We start from the raw sequence: 23,364 nt of genomic DNA, 5'->3' as shown, positions 1-23,364 counted from the left end.
TAACGGAATTATGTGAATTTGTCGGTGAAAATTGTTGCCTGTTTATGTTTTCTTCGTTTCGTTTCAATTTCACTACCTCTCGCGTCCACACTACGAATATATTTGCCATTGTTCATTTATTTTTCCTTTGAACCATTCCAAGCCCGTCCTTCGTTCAATATTTATAGGTGTACGATGTTCGTACAATATTAATTTTTTTTAGCTCCGGACCGACTTAACTTTTACACAAAAAGCTTTTCAATTCGTATCCTTCAATACGCACTTTTATTTACACAAATGTAAATTGCGTTTTCCCATTTTCGTTTTGTTCGGTAGATTTGGGCCAACAATTTGTACACACATAAATTCACTTCATATTACAACGACGACGACGACGACGACAATTGGGATCCGCTCGTGCAGAGAGAAAGAGAAAGCTCATTGATGTGGAGATTTTAGAGGATAAAAATAGAATTGTCGAAGAGTATAACATTCATTGGTTAATTCACTTCGGCAGCGCATCGAATTGACAGAGCAAATAAAAACTACTAGAACTTTAATGGTGTCACACAGGCGATTGCTACAAGTGAAATGATGGCACTGCGATCGTTATTGCTCGACACTTTTGTGATGAATTTGAGACTTGGTTTGGCTAGAATTAGATGAGCATTTTTTAGCGATGAAAAATTCGAGAGAGCGGAAGAGTCAGCAATTATCCATAATCTGCTTAAATAATATGAGAACAATAAAAGGCATGAAATTATACGGACATGTACTTTTATTTAAAAAAAAAAATTGGAGACCACACATCCAACACTCGCATCCATTCATAACAGTCCATGTACGTGTGTGTGTTCATGTACATTTTAATTTATTTTCAACTGTGTAGTTGACTTTATTTTTCGAATAATTCGCATGAGAGATCAAAAATGTAGACAATAAAGGAACCATAAATTAATTTAACGGAACATGGGCTTTACATTTAACTGTGGTCATTATCGCATAAGGAACTATCAAAATTTTCTGTATTACACAATCTTTGGGTTTTGTGCTTACACTGCACTGTTCGCATATCGATGTAAGGCAATTGCATGCATACGGATATATATATGTTTGAAGTGAAAATGCATTGCATTGGAAACATCCTTTTATTGCCATGTGATTTGGAAAAGATCTGTGTGTATGCTGTGTACGGTGAATTGGTTATAAAGCCGTGCAACAAAAACGGTGTACTATTGTTTTCGATACCATAACACACACACACCGTCAATACATGAATATAGGCAATAAAACATAAAAAGTAAACCAAGTGAAAATGGTAAGCAAAGGTAAACGATAGACAATGAAGAAGAACGATACACAATTAAACGTTGAACATTGAATATTGAGCAGTGAAAGCGCACGTCGAACATTGAACATTCATTCATTCATTCATACGATGTGAGTATTTGTGTATTTCCAGTCCGTGAATAAATTCGAATCGAAGCAGATCGCATCGCATCGCATCGTTATATTCGAACAGTATTCATGTATGTATACATCGATGTTTTGCTGCGTGTGCTACAAATCCAAACAAAACGCTGATCTCGAAATTCTATTTTACAGCCCTATAAATAAATATAATTTATCTTTTATTTAATCGTTATTTTCTGATAAATGGAATTGGTTTTGGTGCTGAAACACCAATACTAAATGTGTAAATAAATTTGTATAGGTATCAATGTAACAGCATCTCAGTGGCGCGCACATACACACACACACACATACGTATAAATATAAATGCAAAATCGGTGTGTTAACTCAATTGGACTTGATGCAAAGAAGAAATTCAACCGAAATGGATCAGATGCAAACACTCGAGTTCCTTGCCGTATTTCTCTATATCTTGTTTTGTTACCGACGACGAGATGCAACGGTGAGATTTGAGAAAATTGCAATGTGCATTGTTGCTAATAACTAATTTCAATAAATCGTAAATCAAGAGAAGAAACTCTAGCCATTTTGCTTTAACTCACTTTTCCTTTAAGTCGAGCGCACACCGAATGTGTTCAAAAACAGCGATATAATATTCGTTCCGTTTGTTAACCCGTGTGCATGTGTCTTTTGGCTGTATAAATAATAATTCATATTTTCGAGAGGTGAAAAGTAATTTCAAAACAAATACCGAAGATTGATATTCACCACAGACCGGCAAATGTGCAAAATTACTTATCTCCTCGATTATTTGTCCACGACACAGCGCAAGATGATGCAATTTCAGTTTACAATTAGCTGCGGAGAGATTCCTTTGATATCATTACCGATTAAAATACCGAGACAAATGCAAACTGAAATGTACCATCTGCAGAAGCAGCGCAACAAAACACAATAATACAGAGAGAGAGAGAGGAGAGAAAGAGGGAGATTCACACAAAAATGACGTCGTTTAACCTAGATTAAAGTGAATTGCCAGCAATAAAAATGTGTAACACGTATTTATTTGATTTTTATGCACAAATCATGATTACATGCTCTCTCATACTCGGAGATAGCACATCAGACACCGATTTCAATTCCAATCCAGATATCGGTATACGGGTATACGCTCTTGGGCACTAATACTCATTTCAATTTATTATTTCATGCATTGCTCTCATTCTTGCCTTCACCCGCTCTCCCTCTCTTTTCGCATTAAATGAATGCAGCAGTCATATCTCTATCTCTATCTCTCGCCGTGCTCTCTTATTGCATGCACATGGATTTGTTTACTACTCTGGGTACGTTCAGTCCACTGCACTGTATGTGTATCTGTATATATTGTGCGTATTTATGGATTTATGCATATTTTATAACTCATTTCAAGTGGCTGGCCACAATTTCATATCGAAGACGTAGCACACGTTTATCGTTAAAAATATGGAATTTTCTTCGAAACGAATGTGACCGAATTTTTATGCCCATTCAGTCATCTACACAGCTCATTCGCTATATATTCATGTATGCAATGGATTTTGGGGTGGTCAAATGAAATTACGGGTTTATTTTGGAATCGTTTTGGGCATCCATTACTCGTCGTGTGTGTGTTTATACATGTGGTCAATCTATTTCCCATTGGTATGAGTTCGTGGAATTCGATGTAAAAGTCTAAAATATATGTACATGGACAATATGTTCAATCATCGATTGCATTCATGGTGGTTGGTGCAATGATAACAAAACAACTGCAACAACATCAATAAAACTACAAATTTATGGCACTATTGCCAAGTTTGATGTATAAAATAATTTATTTGAAAAATATTTAAATTTTATTTAATAAATAACGGTTGATGGTTAGCGATTCGACATTTCAATGTGACGTGGTGAAATGAATGCGTGTGACTGTGGGCCCACATGCTTAAATACATCCAAATGAGTGTGTGTGTGTGGAAGCGCGAATTTTTGTAGACAGAAAGCCACAAACACGATCACACATACACAGAGAGAGAGAGAGAGATTGGTGTATTGATGATACAATGCACAAAATGAGTTCGTGTGGACGATATGATGACATCACAAAAATAACCCTCCAACAACAATTACACAAATGGCCATACAGCTCGCCAAACAATCACGGCATTGCGTTTGAATTGGCATTTTAATTTTTTCTCTCTCTTGTTTCGTTCGTTTTGCTTTGTTTAACAATTATCTGGCGCTCGATTTTTTTCTGTATCTCTCTGTGGTGAGTGAGTGTGTGAATTTTCTTTTATTCTTGGTGTACATGCCTTCGTCGTGTTGTTTTTTTTTAAATACTGCTTTGACAGTGTTCATTGGTAGATCTGCAATGCACAAATCTCACGTTCGAATTCAATACAACACACAGAGAGAGAACACAAAACCAAAACAAAACAAAAAAACTTTGGACATAATCGTCGGTAAATTTGTATCCGCTGATTTAATGGCATCAGTAACAAAAGCAAAAGATGGAAAATTGATAGAAAAAACCCGGTTTTATAATATATTTATTTAAATGAATGTATTGGAATGTCGAATGTGTATGAATCAAATGTGTGCGTTTATCTGTGTGCCGAATCTGAATGCAAGCTGACAGAAATCCGATAATTTTAAAACATTTGAAATGTTAATATTTCAAATGGCCGATTCGAATGGGGCTTGAATCTACTGTACCGTATGAATTTTAACCAGGATATGTGTTTCAATAGCGCCCCCTTCAATTAAAACCATTCCGCATATTGTTCGCGCGTTTCACCCTGGTTTGCTGACAATTGGCTTTGCTGAATATTTGCTGCGAAACAAAACGAAAGCAATATAAAATGTGGGATGCTTTTTGATATTCCCATAGAAGAGAAACAAACGAAACACTGAACTGTTCCCTTGGTACAATTCAAACCGTATAGACGCGATATTCGGAGCAAATTTACTATATATTACCGAATCAACCTCAAGAGATTCTGATAACATAGCTGCCATCGTATAAAAGTAAATGCGTCAAACAAGAACAATAACAACAACTGCATGTACAACAAATGCCGGATAACATCGATTGCATTGCCGAGACTCATTGTCGTTTGTGTTGGCTCTAGTTTTATCTCTTTTTCTCTTTTTCTCTCGCTCTCTTGTCATTTGTGTGTGTATATACACCATTTTGAATCATGGTTGTTAATGGGAAACAAGCCAAAATAGTCAATCACCCATTTTAATTGCATTGATGGCGGGTGTGCCAACTACCACGCAGTTACAGCTCAGTTGAGTGTCATTGAAAATTAAAGAAATTTCCCTGACTTCAGGGTATTTCTCTCTACGTTCACAAAATTTGCATTGAAGTGAGCGTGTTTTTTCTAAAAAAATTCAAATAACACGCAAAAAATGAAAGCACCAATGTAAACAAAATTGAAATGATCCAACAGAATGACAAAACCAAACGAGCTATAAAAAAAAGCAGCAAATTTTGCGTACAATTCGTATTTGTGGACATGAAAAATCACAAACAAACCGCGGAAATGATGACATGTAAATCAAACGAAATGCATTATTTTTCATCAAATGTTTGTCGATGAATGCGAACGATGTGTGTATGTGTGTCATTGTTGTTGTTCAATGAATGGACATTTTTGCGATATTTTATCCGCAATACAACGCATTATAAAATTAAATCCGAAACATTTATTTGAAAACGCATATTCATCAAAGCTCATTTGTTTGACCGTTCTGTTGTTTTGAGGCTCACTGCAATCATGTTTCAAAAATGAATTCATAACAACGAAAAAAAATTAACCGAACCAAAGATAACACAGACAGAAAAAAATGTACTCCATCCATTATTATTGGATCAGTATTTTGTTGATGCTGTTGTTATTGTTCGTTTTGCATTTTTCAACATAAAAATTCATGCAATAATTCACCACTGCCACGAATAAAATATTATGCTTGATTCGATGACCGCAATATTAAAAAAAAAATTTACAGCTGAGAGTTTTAATCGAATCAAATTTTTCAGAAGTTTTATTGGCACACAGGCAACATACAATGTTTGAGCAACGACCAATTTACCATATATATGCATATAACTTACATTAATTTTTTTCAATGTATTTTCATTTCGTTGCTTTCAGTGGAAAAAAAAGTCGCTCTTAGTTTTGATTGCGCAACTTTCAAATTTGCACATATGAAAATCAGGGCTTAAACGATTCAATTGAATTATGAAAAGTGTTCTCAAGACTCTTGTTTAAAGATAATAATGAAACTTAAAGAGAAAAATGGATTAAAAGAGAAGATCAACGAAACATTCGACTTTAGTTTTCATTTTTCGCTTTTCAATAGTTCGGCATCAGTCAGTGTGCATAAACAAGATATACTCACAGAGAGAAAACCACTTCAGGAACTTTTAATAAAGCATCCATTCTATCATGCTATATTAGATTTGTGCACAGCTTACGAGAGATGTACAAGTTTGGCTCGTTTATACACTGTCGTTCGAAAAATTTGAACTCAAAGTTACGGAAATTCTTTCGTTTTCAAGCTTTATCTTTGCAACGGTTTCTGTGTATATGCAGCGTGTATTGCAAACTTGTATGTGCATTTGAAACCATAAATTATTGAATTTTCAAAAAATGTCAATGTTTGCGTGAAGTGAGTGTCGAATATTTTGAGCGTCAGTGTATATACTTGTTTCGCTCATAAAATATTCATGCCGATAAGAATATCGAAAAGCTTTGGATTGATTTGCTTTCAAACAAAATCAAAATGAAGTTTGATCCAAATTGGCGAAAAGTCTGTCAATCTGGTTTAATAAATAATTCAAACATGAAGTGATAAAATATAATAGCAAATTATATTCGGTATAATAAAACAAATTGAAAGCAAGAAAAAGAAATGAATAGGTTTAAAAATGGTGTGACAGTGCTCAGTCAGTATTTTCGCATCCGAAGCTTCCCGTCAAAATACTACGGGGAATTATCAAGTTTTTCATTTCGCCGAACGACACATTCAAAATTTATTGGAAAACTTTTTCCCAGACTGAATAGCAAATTGCATCAAATTTGACATTTCGTTGACAAGAAATTAGGTTGAGTTGATAGTTTTCGAATTTATCGTTTTAATTTTGGGTGTGAAGAGAGAAACTGCCTTTGTTTTCTTGTTTCTCATTTAGTTTTCATGCATAACTCGTGCTTATTCAATTATTCCAATGATCATGGACATATTCTGCATGCAAAATCGTATTTTGTTGATAGAACGTGGCAAAGCCATGGGTAAAGCTCATCCTGCCTCAATACAGCCGACTTTCTCTCTCTCTCTCTCTCTCTCTGTGTGTGTGAGTGAGTGAGTGCGTTCGCTCGCGCTCTGACATTCAGCAAAAATTAAACAAAAAAAATGAAGAGAGAATGTACACAAATTAAGGCGAAATAGAATGTGTGATCTGAAAATATACATAGCTAAAAATGCGAACAATGAAAGCCGAAATAAAAATTTTCCGCAAAATTTATGTTAATCGCGGAAAAAGTTTCCCGTTCTGAATTTGTAATGGCTATTTAGGTTTTCATTACACCCCAAAGTCAAACCAGTGAAAATATAATAAACATGTTTCGGGCAATATGGAAAAAAAAGTCAAACAAGAAGCCGCACATATAGTAGCGCCAGTAGCACGGCGGCAATGACGGCAAAAATGACAGTGATAAAAAAAACCACCCAATACAAAAATTAATTTAAGCACAAACATCTACCATACTGACACACACAGAGGGACCGACGAATATGAACGAACGAAAGTGAGGCAACGACGAACTGAAACTGAAATAAAATGAAATAAAATAATAAAAATATATGAAGAGAAAACGAAAAGGGGGGGACATGGGCAGGGGCTGCGAGAAAGAGTGAGTACAAAGTACATACACAGCGTACAAAATCACAAACATACATCGTCTCGTACCGAAGCAAATAAAAACCGGCCACTTTTTCGTCGTCTGTATATTATCATTTGGTTTTTCACTTACACATTTAAATTTATTTGAGCCATACATAGTGTGTGTGTTTTTGTTGTTTTTTTCTCTTCATGCGCTGGCATTTTTCGCTCATTTTTCTACACCAGTGAAATCAAAAATCCCATCTCACGCAATTTGATGTGTACTTTTTTAATTAAGTAAAACTAAAATGCACAAAAAAAAACACGGCGAACAGAGGGAACGAATGAAAAAAATAGACAAACAAGAATGCAAACAAATAAATAAATAAAAGTAAAATATAACAGACACAATGACAACGAACGTTATGCTTATGAGTTCCTTTCAAAGCGCGAATCAAGCCAAAAGAATGGCAAGCTCATGCATGTGTTTAAGCGGGAGAGAGTGTGTGTGTGTGGTTGTGAAATGACTGCAAGTCGTCTTCATTCTCTCCCTTTGTCGCTGATTTAATTGACGATGAATAATTGTGTTATTCATCGCAGCGAAAAAGAAGAGGAGTATGTGCTGCAAAAGTCATGTTTGGATTAAAATAATCTCGTTCTTTTTCGCTTCGTTTTATTTTCGCATTGCTTCTTGTGTGTTACATGGCATGAACGATATAGATTTGGGAGAATGTGATGTGGTGCAGATGAAAGATGTTGATGATGTAACGATGAATCACAGTTCATTGTATTCAGGATGTGCACACCTAAAAAACAAAACAACAACGAATAATCGCATATTAAGAAATACACATGGTAGTCTTAAATAGCTCAAAATTTTAAGTGTGTACCGACTGCATGTGTGCGTACATTCAAATGTGTCATCATATTTTCCAAAAACGTGGCTGGTTTTTCGGCAGCACATCAAAACAAATAAATACGAAATGAATACATTCGCCTGGCATTAAAATGAGAACACACAATAAACTCAACCATGGTTATTTGTTTATTTATTTGAGAGGCCACATTTGCACGCGTTACCCATACCAAAAAAAAAAAACGGGTTTGATTTAATCCGATTTCACGTTCCAAAATAATGTGTTGCCCATTGAGTATGATTGTAGGTGAATTTGTGCTAGAAGGCTATATTCGGCTTTGAAATCGACTCGCTTTTCTTTTTAAAAAAACATAGAAAGTGCAAAATGGGTTCTCATTCTACTGTTGCAAAAAAAAAATTGGAGCAAACAGAAAAAACGAGCAAACAATGAACGAGATGACAACAGCGTTCGATGAAGAAAAACAAATTGTTAAAATCACCGCAAACGATTCGAGATGGCACATGTTAAACAGTCAACAACTGAGAAGAGCGATTTTTTTATATGATTGTATCTATTTGATGATGGTTTATTGCTTATTTGTTATGCTTGGCGTGAATGAGATGTGAACAAAGACGAACGGAGAACAGCGACAACACCGAACTGGAAAAAAATCAAACGAGATGAATGATGGGTAACTTAGCGCTCATAATTTGCGCTTCATAAAATTTTTGCTCCCTTTGATTCAATGTCAACAATGGTGCCAGATATCACAAAGAAGATTTAAAATGAAATTACTACATTTTGTATACAAATATTATTCCAGCCAATATGTTTCACGCTCGTTTCTCTCTTTCTTCCTTCCTTACACATCAATTTCTGATTTATTCCATCATCAAGTAAGCCTAGCATACTTCATGCGTCCTACAATAACAATACAATTATTTTAAATAATATGTGTGTTTTTTTTTTTCTTGAATGATAACAACATGCATGTTGCGCAAATTGAATGAATTCATTGATTTTGTATTTTAAAAAAATGATTGCCTGTGTATCGAATTCAAAGTAGCTAACAATTTATTTGAACGCACGGGGATGATGTATAAATTCCCTATGGCTGCCCCGCATCAATTCAATTCCAAGATATTGTATATGCGGTTGAGCGAGCTAGCGGCACTGTGCGGAAATTGTATAATTTCCGGGGTAACGGTGGTGATCTTTTTTAAAGCATGCATCAGCGAGTAACAAATCTGTTGTTTTTTTTTTTTTAATCTGACAGAAAGCAATCAAATACACTAAACTGCGACTGTAGAAATGCCATGGCTGTCATTCTTAAAATGAACTAAGAAATGATTACCTTACCATTGCATTACATGCGGTTGAAATCGAATGTATATTTTTTTTCTTTATTTGAATTCAATTAAATAATTCATTAATGCTCGACGCATTTTTATCTGAACGATTTCGTATTTACTAATTCGTTTTCCGTTTTTCTCATTTGCTCACTCCCCTTCGTCTTTTATCTCTACATCATTCTCAGCGTTGTTGTTGTTTTTTCCTCATTTCGCCAAATAATTGCGAAGACACAGTTCCAGTGCACTCCAATTTCACTTGACTTGATTCTGGCTGTCGTTGTTTAAGTAAATATTTATATATATTTCAACACAAGTCGAACGTAGTTGGAAAGACTTGTTTTTTAACACATTTCGCATAAAATCTGTTTTTGTTTTTTGTTATTTTCGAATCTGCTACTTTCACCATATAGAGGGAGGGGGGGAGAGCGAGTGTGTGTGATCATTGCTCAAACTTGCAAATGGCATTGTTTCTGATGGTGTTCATTAATTTACATGCGTGCAAAAACTAAAATGAAAACTTTTCAACTATTCTACGGGTTTTCAATTTATTTGTCTTTGTTGAGACGGCGGGTAGCAAATATTCTAGGCGCATTCACACACACGCACACATTCGTTCTCACACTTTCTCGCTCAGTAAGAATTTCGTTGCTAATGCCATTGTTACTGTGTGATGATGTTATTGCTGTGAAATGGGTAAACGAATAATGCGCTTAGGGTTTAATTAAACTATGCGCAATTGTGATACATGTGCACACTGCGATAATGGAATTTTGATTCTCATTTTTTTTCGCCAATCAGAAAACATGACATCTTTAGTATGCTTTTATCAATTATTCAACAAACAACTAACATCTGTTTTTTTTTTCGTCCATATTTTTGGGAGGCAAGTGAAAGCACGAAATTTTTGACAACCACTGAAATGAGATAAAAACAGAAATTGCAAAAAAATGAGCAGAGAAACTGAACAAATTGAAAAATTCAACGCAATATTGAACGCTGTTATGAAACCCATACAAAAGAGTTTTTTTTTGACTAGCCGTGGAAATGATACATAGTTTTTATAATAATTGAACTTGAAACGGAATACTTTAGAATATCAGTTTAGTAAAAAAACAGATTCTGTCTATTAGAATGTGTTTGCGATGATAAAAATTGCTAATGCCAGACGAAAAGACACAAACGAGATGAGCATCTTAGCTATGATTGACCGGTGAATCATTTATCAGGCTTCAAAAGAAACATGTAAAACCGTAAATTTAATATAACATTTCAAACGTCATTGAACAATGGCTATAAATATGCATTCGCGCTCCTACTTGGAAAGTAAAATGTGCTTGTTTGTTGTTCTTTTCATTTGGTCAACTTTTTTTCTTCTTCTCTCGTTTCATCGAACGAAACTTTGGAAAAGTAAAAAAAATAAAGAGTCTTACGGGAGTAAGACAAACTTTTCCGCAAGGTGGTAGTTGCGTATTTTATTAAGAAAGTTCAAAATAATATTTTTTCGATTTTTCAAGCCTTTCAAGCGGCGTAAAGCTTGAGGCCAAAAAATATGTTTCAACTTTGGCAACAAAATATTCTTTAATTTGATAGCAGAAGTACCCGAGAAAAGATTTTTCACACTTTCATGATGAACCCATTTGTACGACATTTGAAAGTATTCTATTATTTTCTAACAAAACACTATAAAAAATATGTCTGACGCTAATTTTGCCATAGAAATTATTTTTGAAACACTTTTCATAACTAAAGTCACAAAAAATTTGGATTTTTGTATGGGAGCCATGTCTGTATTCTACCGAATGGCGTTAAACTTTGCACAGGTTATTTTTTTCACAAAAAAATAACATTCGGAGGGTTTGGAGAAATTTCAACCAAAATTAAGGGTACCTCCCATACAAAATATTCGTTTTTGAGCCAAAAATTTTGTATGGGAGGTACCTTTAATTTTAATTGAAATTTCTTCAAACTTTTAGAAGGTTTTTTTTTTCGTGTAAAAAATAGTCTGTGCAAAGTTTCACGTCATTAAGGCAGCATACAGGCATGGCTCCCATACAAAAATTCAATTTTTTTGTGATTTTTTCAAGGAAACTGTATCAAAAATTGATTGTATCTCAAAACTAACGTCGGATTCGGTTTTCTCGTGCCAAAAAACTCCCCAATACATATTTTTGAGTGTTTAAGTCTTTTGGACGAAAATTGGACTCTTTTTCATAGGTATCACTCCAGGCATGGAATTTTTTTTCTATCAACCAAAGTCGCTCAAAATCTAATGATTTCTATTCCTCGGGACCCCCAATCATCCTGTTAAGTCAGATTTTGAATTAAGTTTCTACGATGAGCGCAATCTTGCTAACCATGCTCAAAACGGCCTGATTTGGGTTCTCTGACCTCAGAAACGTCCAGAAAACATGTTTCTGAAGTTTTCAAAATTTTGACCGATTACAATCAGTGATGGTTTTTTCCTATCTGAATAGCGCTAGCTATTCGCAGCGTCTGAACAGCATTGCTGCCCAGATGCTGAATCGAAGCGGTTGCCGCACGCGTTTTGTACCACAAAACATATTGTCATATAGTCTAAGTAACCAGTGAGCTCACAGAGTATGATACACTAATACCATAGTCAGTATACAAACGCATGTCGAACAGAGAACGAACGCGAACGTATATGCTCTGTGTGGTACAAACGAAGTGTGTTGCGCGTGCGGCAACCGCTACGATTCAGCATCTGGGCAGCAATGCTGTACAGACGCTGCGAATAGCTAGCGCTATTCAGATAGGAAAAAACCATCACTGATTACAATACTTTTCACCTTACACTATGTGTTTGGAAAAGTAAGAAGAAGAAAAATGTTCAAGATAAGAAAAAAAACAACAGATAAAATTTTAATTCAGACATTTGCCCCGATTCCCTTGAATTGTTGGCTCTTGTTAAGAGCCATGCTTCTTAAGTCTGCAGACTTGTTGAGAGAGATATTTGTTTCTTTTGCTTCTTTTTTTCTCTCTGCATTTGTTTGTTTCAATTCTCTTTTCTACGAACCGATCTTCGCATGTCCGATGTCAAACAATCTAAGCGTAATGAAATGCTTTGAAATGTATATTTCATTAAAAAAATTGATATATATATGTATATCTGCAAAGGTTTTCGGTTTATGGTAGCCATTTTCCGAAATGGTTTCTTGTTTTGTAATAATTTACAAATGGACGCAAAAAGAAAACGAAAACAAAAATAGACTGTCAAACGCACAGAAACGAAAATAATTATGATAAACAAGAAAAGAGAACGAAGCAGAGAGAGAGAGAGAGAGAGAGCACGAAAACGGACGGAAAAAACAAGAAAATCGGAATCAAAATATATTCAGCATTTACAATCAAGTGTACTTTTCTCCAATGTTTTACTCAGATTGGCCCAGATTTTTGGACTTGGACTTTATTATTTTCGACCATCGACACTGAAACAATAGCAGCCCAGAAGCATAGGAGTTACAATTTTCAAGTTTTCCATACAATTTCAAGCAACACTACAAATACAAAAGCTGTGCGCACATTATTTGAGCTCGAATCTTTCCGTTTTCTCTTCTCAGAACTATCTCAACTGTAATTAATAGAAATAATTTATGGTTTATTCCTTATTCCGTTTGTTTTTGTTTTTTCTATCTCATTTCTCTGTTCCTTGATACTTGCTATTGGCCATTGCCGTGTCGTTATACGTCCGTACATTTTTAAGTGTGATTTATAGATGTTTGTATGTGTGTGAGAGAGAAAGAATATCTTTTTGGCGGTGCATTTCACAAAGCGACACACGTACCCATCACAAAATAATGTTTGACGTAATTCACAACTGGACTCAGATAGATAGATAGATAGATAGAAAGCGAATTCATTCACTGCATTATCAAAACATAATGCACCAGCACAAATAAACACGAAGTAGTTGAGCCAAAAATATTCCATATTCGCCAATCGCAAAGAAGGCAACGGCGACCAAGACCAAGGATTTACCCGAATCCACCGAACATGCACACACACACTCGCACACAGAAATGCACACAATGAATTGTTTTATTCAATTCAACGACACAAATTGTACGATGAAATGTGAGCTCATTGTGAAACAACACATAGTGCAGACGAAATATGTATTTAAACGGAATGAGCAAAAGAAGAAGAAAAAACTGCATTAAACTAACATAAATAACTTCAAGCAGATAATAATGCATATACATATATTAATTTGATTTAATTTTCTTTTTGCTGCATTCATTTAATTCGGTGTGCATTTCGTTTTTCTTTTCGACAGTCTCTGTACACTTTTGCCAATGATACCATCAGCGGTTGTTTTTTTTCGTGCACTTGCGTTTTTCTTCGTTTTCCCCATCGATTTTGGCGGTTGGTTTCTCTATCTTTTTTTATTTGTTTTATAATACCGTACGGTTTGCCAGTTTGTTTCCATTTTGAAATAATATTCGAGCAATGCGAATCCAAAATAATAGCTCCTTTCATTTTAAGAGAGCGGAATAAAGAGAGAAACGATCACATGGTTTGTTGATTTAAACCAAAAAGCAACAAAAACATATACAAAAGAGAAGCGAAAGCCAGAGAGAGGGAAAGAGTTGATTAAATCGTCTGATAATATGACGAACAAGTGGATGCTTCTTATGATCAAGACAAGGGTGCGAAAATTGAAGTTTAATTGAACAAAAGCTTTCAACACATCATTTGAGCTTTTCAACACATATTAAGCAGCCACCACTTGAATTGAATAAAATTCGTTTGAACCAACTCTATATTGTTAGTGTGTGTTTTTTTTTTAATCGATAAATAAACAATGTTATCACAACCAATTAATCGGCTTAAAAAAAACCGAAAAAAAACTTTTGCCTACGAATTAATTTCATTGGCATTCATGAGATTTTATTAAAATTAAGTGAAATCGTAGGTTCGAGGGAAAGAGAGAGTCAATTGCAAATGACATTGCAAACGAGCCAAAATAATTGCTTTGTGAACGATGTGCCACACAAATTTGGCTTGGCAACTGAACTGAACGGAACTTCGAAAGCAATGACCTCAATAACAAAAAAGAAGAAGAAGAAAAATTCATGAAATTGGCGCTGTCCCTCAGCCATATCAAGTCTCGGCAAAGAGTCGAACCAACAGTAAAATTTTATATTAAAAAATGCGGTATTAAAAGGAAAGTAATTTCGCGCGAGGAAAGATTTGCGCGTCCATCCGAAGTTTCATCTTAAAAACTACCATCGCCATCGTCAAAATGCCTTGCGACTTTTGTAAATTATTATTGTTCGCCGTTTATAGAGATAAAAGTTTTGAGAGCGAGAGCAAGAGAGAGAGAGTGGTTAAATATCAGTCGATAGAGAGAAAGCAACAATGAGGATGGAAATTTGTAAGTGATATAAAGATGGTCGAAAAAAAGTGTGTGTGTTTAAATTGCTGTTGTATGTATGTTGGAGTGTCGTTGTACATAAATTCGCGTTGTCACTTACATAAAATAATCTAAATATGATGTTGATTTAGCATGAATGCACACAATAGTAATTATTATTAATCTTAATGCTTGTTGTTGAGATTTTCCATTCGACGACAAACCTATTTTGTATTAAAATGCTTGTTTTCTTTGTTTCGACGCTTTTTCCATTTATGTGTGTGTGTGTGTGTTTGTGTGCGTCTTGATGTACTTTGAGAATTATTTTCACTTGTCGCTTTTCAGCAGTGAAACGTACACCGTCTTAGTCATGCATCCGAGAGCATTTCAACAACTGCATTTTGTTGTTTATACATTTGAATTTTCTTCGAAAATTCGCTGTCATTTCTCTCTTTCTATTTTTATTGTTCATTCTATTCTATCTTTTCGTCGTTGTCGTCCTTCTTCTTATTCTTCGTTGCGTTTCTCGACTCTTTTTTCTCTCTCTCTCTCCCTCCCTCTCTCTCTTCTCTCCATTCGTTTTGCTCGCTGAGTAAACTTCTTTGAGAATTCAATCCAATGTTTGAACAAATAAATTCGGTGCATCGTTGCGTATCTTCTCTTTCACAGAATTTGAAACTCAAAAGACTCACTCCATACATTTGATATGCGAATGCAACTGAACACTTGCATTTTTCTTTCGTTAGTTCACTGTTGTTGTTCTTTTTTTTTGCTGGTTGTTTTTGTTGTTATTGCTTTATTTCTTTGATATGTCCAAAATATTTCTGTGATTTTGAAGTCATTTCGGTCCGTTTGAAAAACAATACACTTAACAATGCGAATGACTGAAGGAAAAATGTGTGTGTATGTGATCAAGACACGAGACGAGAGAGGAAGAAAAAAAAAACAATCACGATAACTCGTAACTGAATCTGACTGTTCTAATATTTGCTCATTTGTATAATATTTCAACGAGTGGAGGCGAGCTGGCTCGAGTCGATGGAATTCTTTCTTTGAAATTGGTATGTTTGTACACAATTGTGTGTATTGTCGTCGTATCTGCAAATCCACCACCTTTAATTATTTGTGGAATGTGCAACGCAGCAACTCACCACGCAAAGCGTCTGCCATAAGCAACGACACGAACCCTACCCAAAAAGCTATCACACACACACACGGTACTGGTACTCGTCGATGCTATTCTATCATATATAGAATATATCGAGGCTACAAGAGAAGAGGATGGTTAATAGCACACTGATGTGCCAAATAGAGAGACTTTGGAATGATATGAAAATTGAAAGACCCGCGCGCGCCAGTTTAAACTATTTAATTACAAACTTATAAAATTTTCATAACATTTATGTTGAGTTATTTGGAATTTATTTTTTCTTCGTTTTCTTCTTCTTCTTTTTCTATTCGAAAATGATCGGTTGAAAATGAAGAAGGTTACAACAATCGTTGCGGTTTTTATTGTTATGAGGGAAGTAGATAAATTTTAATCTTGAGTGAAAACTTCGATTTAAAATGTAAACATTGGGAAAAACTTTAGTTGAATATGCAAATAGACTCAGAAAAAAACATTTAATATACTAATAGACTAATAAAAAGCTGAAGAAATGAGAGAAGAACAAAAAAAATACGAACCATATAATCCTAAAGCTTTTTGAATTTTTATACAGTTCAATGAGAAGCCAAACAATGGCATCCGATTCGTTGAGTGATTTCGAGATAACAATGCAATAAGAAATATCGAGCGCATGAAACATTTGTGAAACATCACAGATGAGAAACGAAACCAAATGCGAATTTATTTAATAAATTCACATTTGAATTTGGTATGATTGCACTCTCAGCTATCGGGGTAATAATTCGGATAAAGTCAAAATGTGGAATCACTTTTCGTATTCCAATGGAATGAATAAAAATACAACAAAAATACTCAAACTAAAACGCTTGCACATTTGGCTGATATCCGAAATATTCGCAATATACCATCGGAATGCTTGAGATGAGAAGCCGCGCAAACTTTTAGTGTGTGTTTGGGTTTTTTCTTCCCTTGCTCACCATTATTGGGAATGAAATTCGATTTTCATGCGGCGATTTTCGGAAAGAGCATGTTATGCAAAAAAAAAAGTTTCTCACAAATCTCCTTAGACTAGAAATCAGTTTTTTAGATGGCACATCGACTAAGATGACGATGTATTCACTATTTAATGAAAAAAAATGTCTGAACTTTCGATCTGACTTATATAATTGTAATTTTCAGTTGCATATTTGGAGTTTATCGAGGAATTGTATCGATTGTACTTCTCTAATGCCAAGTTGTAAAATCATGTTTCTCTAAAAATGCTACAATCTCAACAAATACACGAAATATGCTGGCTATATTTCACGTATTTTGAGTGCTTTATATTAAAATTTGATCCATCAGTTTGCAAATAACAGCAGAAAATTTGATCAAACTATCTGAATAAAAGTGAGTTCATTTTTAGAACTTTATCAATAAACATTTTCGAAAAAAAACAACATCCAGTTCAAGAGCGGTTTTTTTTGTTAAGAAAGAATCTCATAGACGATATTTTTTGCCATGCACTTTCCCCAAAAACCATGTGCCGCATGAAAAGCATACTTTGTTACTGGCTGGTTGAAATTTTTCTCTTCTCTTCTTTCATGAAGTTCATTATATAATCGCAAAGGAAGCCAACAAATAGTTTTTGCTCTGCAAACGAATCAATTGCAATTATGTTCTCTTTTTTTTGGAATTTTTGAAGCAATTTAATAAGAAGGAGCGAATCGAATCGCATTAAGTGTTTGCACGCGGCCGTTTGTATTTTAGTGGCTGTATAATGCCATGCATATGCTCGGTATTTTTGGACGTGTTGATTTGATTCGCCCCACTTTCATTAAATAAGACAATGCCGACACGACATTTGGATATATCGTGCGCTCGCTGATACACGCGACAGCACAGTGAATTTTCTTCTACTACCGATTGTAAAAGCGACTCGGTCGATCTCAACAACATTTCTGGAAAATGTTTATTGGAATTTTGATTCGAAACGGTATGGAAAGTACAACACATGCGCAAATTATCGAATTGAATAATATGAGCATTTCAATGAAAAACCAACGTGTTCACTAAACAATGTCCATCCATCTATCTATTTGTCCGTCCGTCCGTTGACTATTGTGCCGAATGCTTCACTAAACATATTTCAATATTTTTCGAAAGAATTTTTCAGTTTCAACATGTTTTCAAATAATTTTTGTTGTTCTCGCATGGTGTGTTGTGCCTTGGTCGCATACATCACACAAAAATTTAGTGTGCAACGGCAATGGTGTCGAAATAAATTTTTTGAATCCGGAGAAGTTTCACTTATACATCAGAGAAAGTCAAAATGAGAGCCCAAAACTATTCGTTTTGCGTAATGTTTGCATTTGGTGCCGCTATTGTTGCTACAAACACACAGTTTTTGGATCGTTTTGTTATTTAACAATTTCCCCAGCGAACATTGGATTTTCCAGTCGGATGGTGTATGATGAAAGGGGATTTCAATGCGAAACGGCAACAATACCGAACCGATAAAGGAAGAGCGCCTTCGCCTGTGTGCCACTGTTATGTTGTATTTCGTATGCTTTCGCCGCATGCTTCATTCACGCGTACACTCACACACATTCAGCGACACATCCTTGTGGTTATGATTACACAAAGTCGGTATAATCCAGCCGAATGCCTACGTACGATGCGCGAAAATGTTGTTTGATGCGTGTTGCGTTCTCAGTGCCGTGTGTATGATTTGCTTTGGATCTTTTTTCCACTGTTTTATTCAGCTGCTGCCGTTACCGTTGCTGTTGCCGCCGCCGTCGTCGCTACTGCTTTTGCTGCACACCGTACACCGTACTCCATGCCAATGCAATGCTGTACTCATTCGACCGACACACTGTTCTGTGTACCATACTGAGAACCAAGAAAATTCAAAAGTTTCAAAATAAAATCAGTTAGAGCAGTGTCGCCATACGGTTAGTACGTGTTTTTTTGAACAAGTGAGGAAATTCGAATCCTGTTTATCTCTCTGTGTGTGCGCTTTTCAGCCAAATTCAATTCACGTTTCTATAAATATATACATATACATAAAAAAAATTACATCTTGCATTGAGAAACAGAGAATATACAAGAAAACAGAATTAATACACTTATAGTTCCTGTAAACTATTTAACACTTTTTTTTGTTAAAAAAAAAGAGAGAAAACAAACACCTTCATTTTGGAACAGCAAATACGAAATTTTTGTCACATTTTTTTGTCATCACTTTCCTCATACAATTTTTCGGAAAGAGACACGGAGCGGACATTTTTTGTTTCAAAACTGACGCAACCGAAAAAAAATATCACAAAAAATTAACAAAAAATAAATAAATAAATAAATAAAACAACTCGTGAGTAATTATCGACAACATAATATTCCGAAAAATTTGGCTCTCATCGACGGAGAAAAAGACGTAAGGAAAAACATACAAAATAACTGAAGAGAAGAACGAGAAAAGAACAACCAGAATCGGATTTCTTTTTTTTTTCATTAAAATAAGGAAACTCATCGATATAAACTGAAAACTTAAAAATAAAATCACTATAAAAACAAACCGAATACTGAACTGATAAAAACCAAGAGAATAAAAAAAATAAAACAGCGTTAACGGATTTTTCGCAAGCATATAATCGCCTACTCTGCATCGTTCGTAGTTGCATCACAAATGTATTTATGATTTTGAAAGCAGTAAAACGGATCTCACGCTAAGAAAAGATCTTTCGTTAATGAAAACAAAAAAGTTATTCACTAGATAAACACTTTTCCGCTGAAGTTTTCTCTTCCGATTGCAATCGGCAACGTACAATCGAATTTTCAGTTCGTTACGTTTGTTTCGTTTTCTCATTTGTGTTGTAAAACCGCAGTTCAAAGTGCGAGAGAGAGGATACGAAAAAATTTATATATTTAGTGAAAACGAGAAAACTCCAAAGATAGAAAAAAAAAGAGAGAGAGAAGAGAGTTACATAAAATACACTTTTAAGAACATTACATTTCACATTTGTCAGCAAACGAAAAACTTTTGTGATCCCGAGTAAATAAAAGACGTTTGAATTCCGAGCTAATTGATTTCCGAAATTGAAGCGAAAAACAAAGCGTTAAAAATCTCAAACTATCACAAAATATCCATGCAAAATCAAGATTGATCCAAAGGAATTGCTTATATTAGAATTGTGCAAACAACGCAATCGAAAACTGTTCAAAACAAACGAAAAAGTTACATCGTGCAAAACGGAATATAAGACACTCACACATGCAAACGAAAGCAAAAGAAAACAAGAGAAACACACTGGTACTTTACTTTAAACAAATATAACTTTAATTGAACTGAGTGCATTTCGTACTGGGTTGATAGAAAACGAAAAGAAAAAAAATTGAGAAGTTCCATAACTTGACTTTGTCAGTCTCGTGTTTCTTTAAATACTTAACAGAGTGATTTTGGGTGTAATAACAATAATTCGATAGTGACTTTGCGAGAACGAAGAGAAAAAGGGGATATTGTTTGTTCAAACGTTCAGTGCATTTGTTAAAGTGTCTAGTTGATTATTTTTTAAAAACATTTTTGATCAATCACAAAAAAAAACCGTTTTGAAGTGCGAAAGAAAAGTCATACAATTTTTCATTTAAAAATTTTTGAGCGAATTGTTTGACACAGTTGCATTACCGGAATATGAATTAAAAATTGCAACCGCAAATCATTCAAGTACAAAAAAAATAAACTAGTCATTAAAAAGGAATTTTGTTAAAAGAGCATACCCGAAGCTGATTTGATGTCCTGCTGATAAAAAATTGAAAAAAAAAAAAAACAAAAAACTTTGTAGCCAATAACACGAGAATTGAGAAGAAATTTTCGAACGAAACCCCGAAAGTCGCACGCTACTATATCCTGACCGAATAGATCTTATTTTCAGGTATCAAGACAGTGGCATTCGAAACGCCACATCAGCGAAAAATACGCACAAAAAAAGCGAGAACAAGCGTCTATTATTGAAAAGCTACACCACATCGCGGTAGCATAAACAACAATCAAATTTAGTGTGTGAATTATTAATCAAAAATCCGCGAAAATTGAATTCAATCGAAAAATGTTGGCCATGTCAACCCTAATGATGCCAGCACCAACGATGGCATGTGCTCCGCCAATTGCCGTTGGACCACATAAGCCACCAGGTGAACAGCCGAATAGGATAAAAATGCACAATCTTAGCTAAACACCAAGTTGTTTCGGCCACATTTTGAATCGATTTTTCAAACGAAAATGCCCAACATTTTGCAATGCACACAAAATTTATCCACCACCACCACCGAAAATTGATTCGCAAAAATGTTCTATATGACCAATGATCGAAACGAAAAACAATAAATTTCACATCTTCAAATTTTGTTTGTGGACACTGTGAAAATCGTTTTTTGAACATTGGATTTTTTTGTTTTTGGGTGATTGGGTCTGTTTGTTGTTATCATCGCATTTAAATTGTGTGGCATTTGCCATTTGAAGCGATTCAAAATCAAGCCGGGCATCTGAGCATTTAGCTAACTTAAAGATTTTTTTCTATTCTGCCCATTCACAGAAGCAAAATTGTTGGCTATACATCCAACACATGCTCAAACCACTCCACAGCATCAAATTCATGCCCAACAACAACAGCCGCAACAATGTCAACAACAACAACAAATGAGCTCGAGTAACAAGCCAGGTAATTATCAATTATTTTCGCACAAGCACACAAGAAAAAAACATATAAAAGAACCAAACAGAAAGAAACAATCGTCTCTTAATTAAGAGTCGCGTCAATTTTGAATCGAAAAAAGAGACAGTCTTTTTTTATGTGAATTTCAATGGGAAAAATTTGTATATTTGCTAGTAAAAAAGAGGGTTTCCCATCAAATGAAAAGAAAATGGTAGACATTTTAAGAAAATGTGAATGTGAATGTGAAAAGTGTCTTCCAATCAACTTAAAATGCGATAAATTCATTTCTCATCCCAATCGTTGAGAAATGCTCGATTATGGTCCGATAAAGTTGGTTTGAAACGAGAAAAAGTAAAACGAATCCAATAAAAATTCGGTAAAAGAAACGAAGAAATCAAAGAGTTCCAAGTTCGACATGCAAAAAAAAGGTGTGAAACGAAGTATTCAGAAAAAAATCTTGAAACAGATTAAAAATAAAAAGTTTTTTTTTTGTTCGAACAAAAGAATATGTGATGCATGCAATCAATATCAGTATCAGTTGATGTCATCATATCAATGTGAACATTTAAACGATATAATAACTAAATAAAATCAAATCAAATGAAATCATAAAAAAAACACACACAACCGAAACGAATCAAAACACTTGCTGCAGTACCATTCAATCTCTCACATGAGATTAATATTAGTAAATGTAATAGGATGGATATATATAAAGAAATAACACCCACTCACACATACTTTTGGGCAGAAGGGCGAGGTAGAAAACGCACTGAATATGAGAAAGAAGAAGTTAAGTCTTTTGTATTGCTGTGTTGAAAACTTTTTACCCGAAGAAATGAAATTCCAAGAATGTTTGGTATTCGTTTTGTATTTCTATATCGTTTAGAATGTTTTCCAGTTGGAAATGTTTCTATTTTCAATGGCTTTCAAAGTGAAAATGGTCAGTGAGAAAATGTGTGCACTCTGATATATCTCTCTTTTTCGCATTGAAATACAATACACACATATACATACACACGGAATGTATTGTACCTTCCCCTCCCCTCAGCTATGTTACAAATATTTTAAATATTTTATCAAACGGGTTGGTCGCCCCTGGAAAATGTAATATTTTTATTTAAAAGAAGAGAGGAAAAAAATGGATGAAAAAAGGAACATGTATAAATGTAACCAAACATTCCAACGCACATATATGCGAGTGTGTATTTAAACAATCCTGTATAAAATGCGTTCACTTGAAAACACAATCGACCAACAACGAAGAAGAGAAGAAGGTGATATTGCCGATGACGAAATAAAAGAGAAATCAAAGAAAATATAATCGTCGTACTGAACACACACACACACGAGACAACAACAGAAAATAAAAAGAAATGGCCAGAAAAATGTGAACGAAGGCGAATCGATGAGAAAAAGAAAACTTGCAAACATCCTTTTTTTTCTCTCTCTTTGTCGCTACCGTTCGTCGTCATCAACTTGACTGTACTTCTTCACTTACCAACACGTTCAAAACTAATTTTATTTTACAGATCGATTAATTTTCGGTGGTTGCTGATGTTGAAAACTCTTTGAAACCAGACGAATGCCCAGAAATTCGATTGAATTCCGATTTTTTTCCTCTTTCTATCATTCTCATTCTGTTGAACATTCTTTAGGAACAAA

The 23,364-nt window shown here is 34.7% G+C and overlaps 1 protein-coding gene across 4 annotated transcripts in view; it reads left to right on the top strand.

The window, feature by feature from the left end:
• LOC116339114 (nucleolysin TIAR) overlaps positions 1-23,364 on the top strand; it is a 400,815-nt gene that overhangs the window by 34,996 nt on the left and 342,455 nt on the right. For 3 of the 4 annotated variants that reach the window (XM_031764786.1, XM_031764785.1, XM_031764787.1), the window contains exons 1-2: positions 18,946-21,178; positions 21,580-21,705. The exons of the other annotated variant lie outside the window; for it this stretch is intronic. In XM_031764786.1, coding sequence (XP_031620646.1) covers positions 21,094-21,178; positions 21,580-21,705 — 211 coding nt within the window. In that variant the 5' untranslated portion in view covers positions 18,946-21,093. Of the gene's footprint in view, positions 1-18,945; positions 21,179-21,579; positions 21,706-23,364 lie in introns of those variants that run through there. 4 annotated transcript variants of the gene reach the window in all.

The sequence above is a fragment of the Contarinia nasturtii genome, unplaced genomic scaffold (assembly GCF_009176525.2).
Source record: "Contarinia nasturtii isolate CC-2019 unplaced genomic scaffold, AAFC_CNas_1.1 Cnas_scaffold_493, whole genome shotgun sequence".
NCBI lineage: Eukaryota > Metazoa > Arthropoda > Insecta > Diptera > Cecidomyiidae > Contarinia > Contarinia nasturtii.
This window is presented reverse-complemented; position numbering and strand designations above follow the sequence as displayed.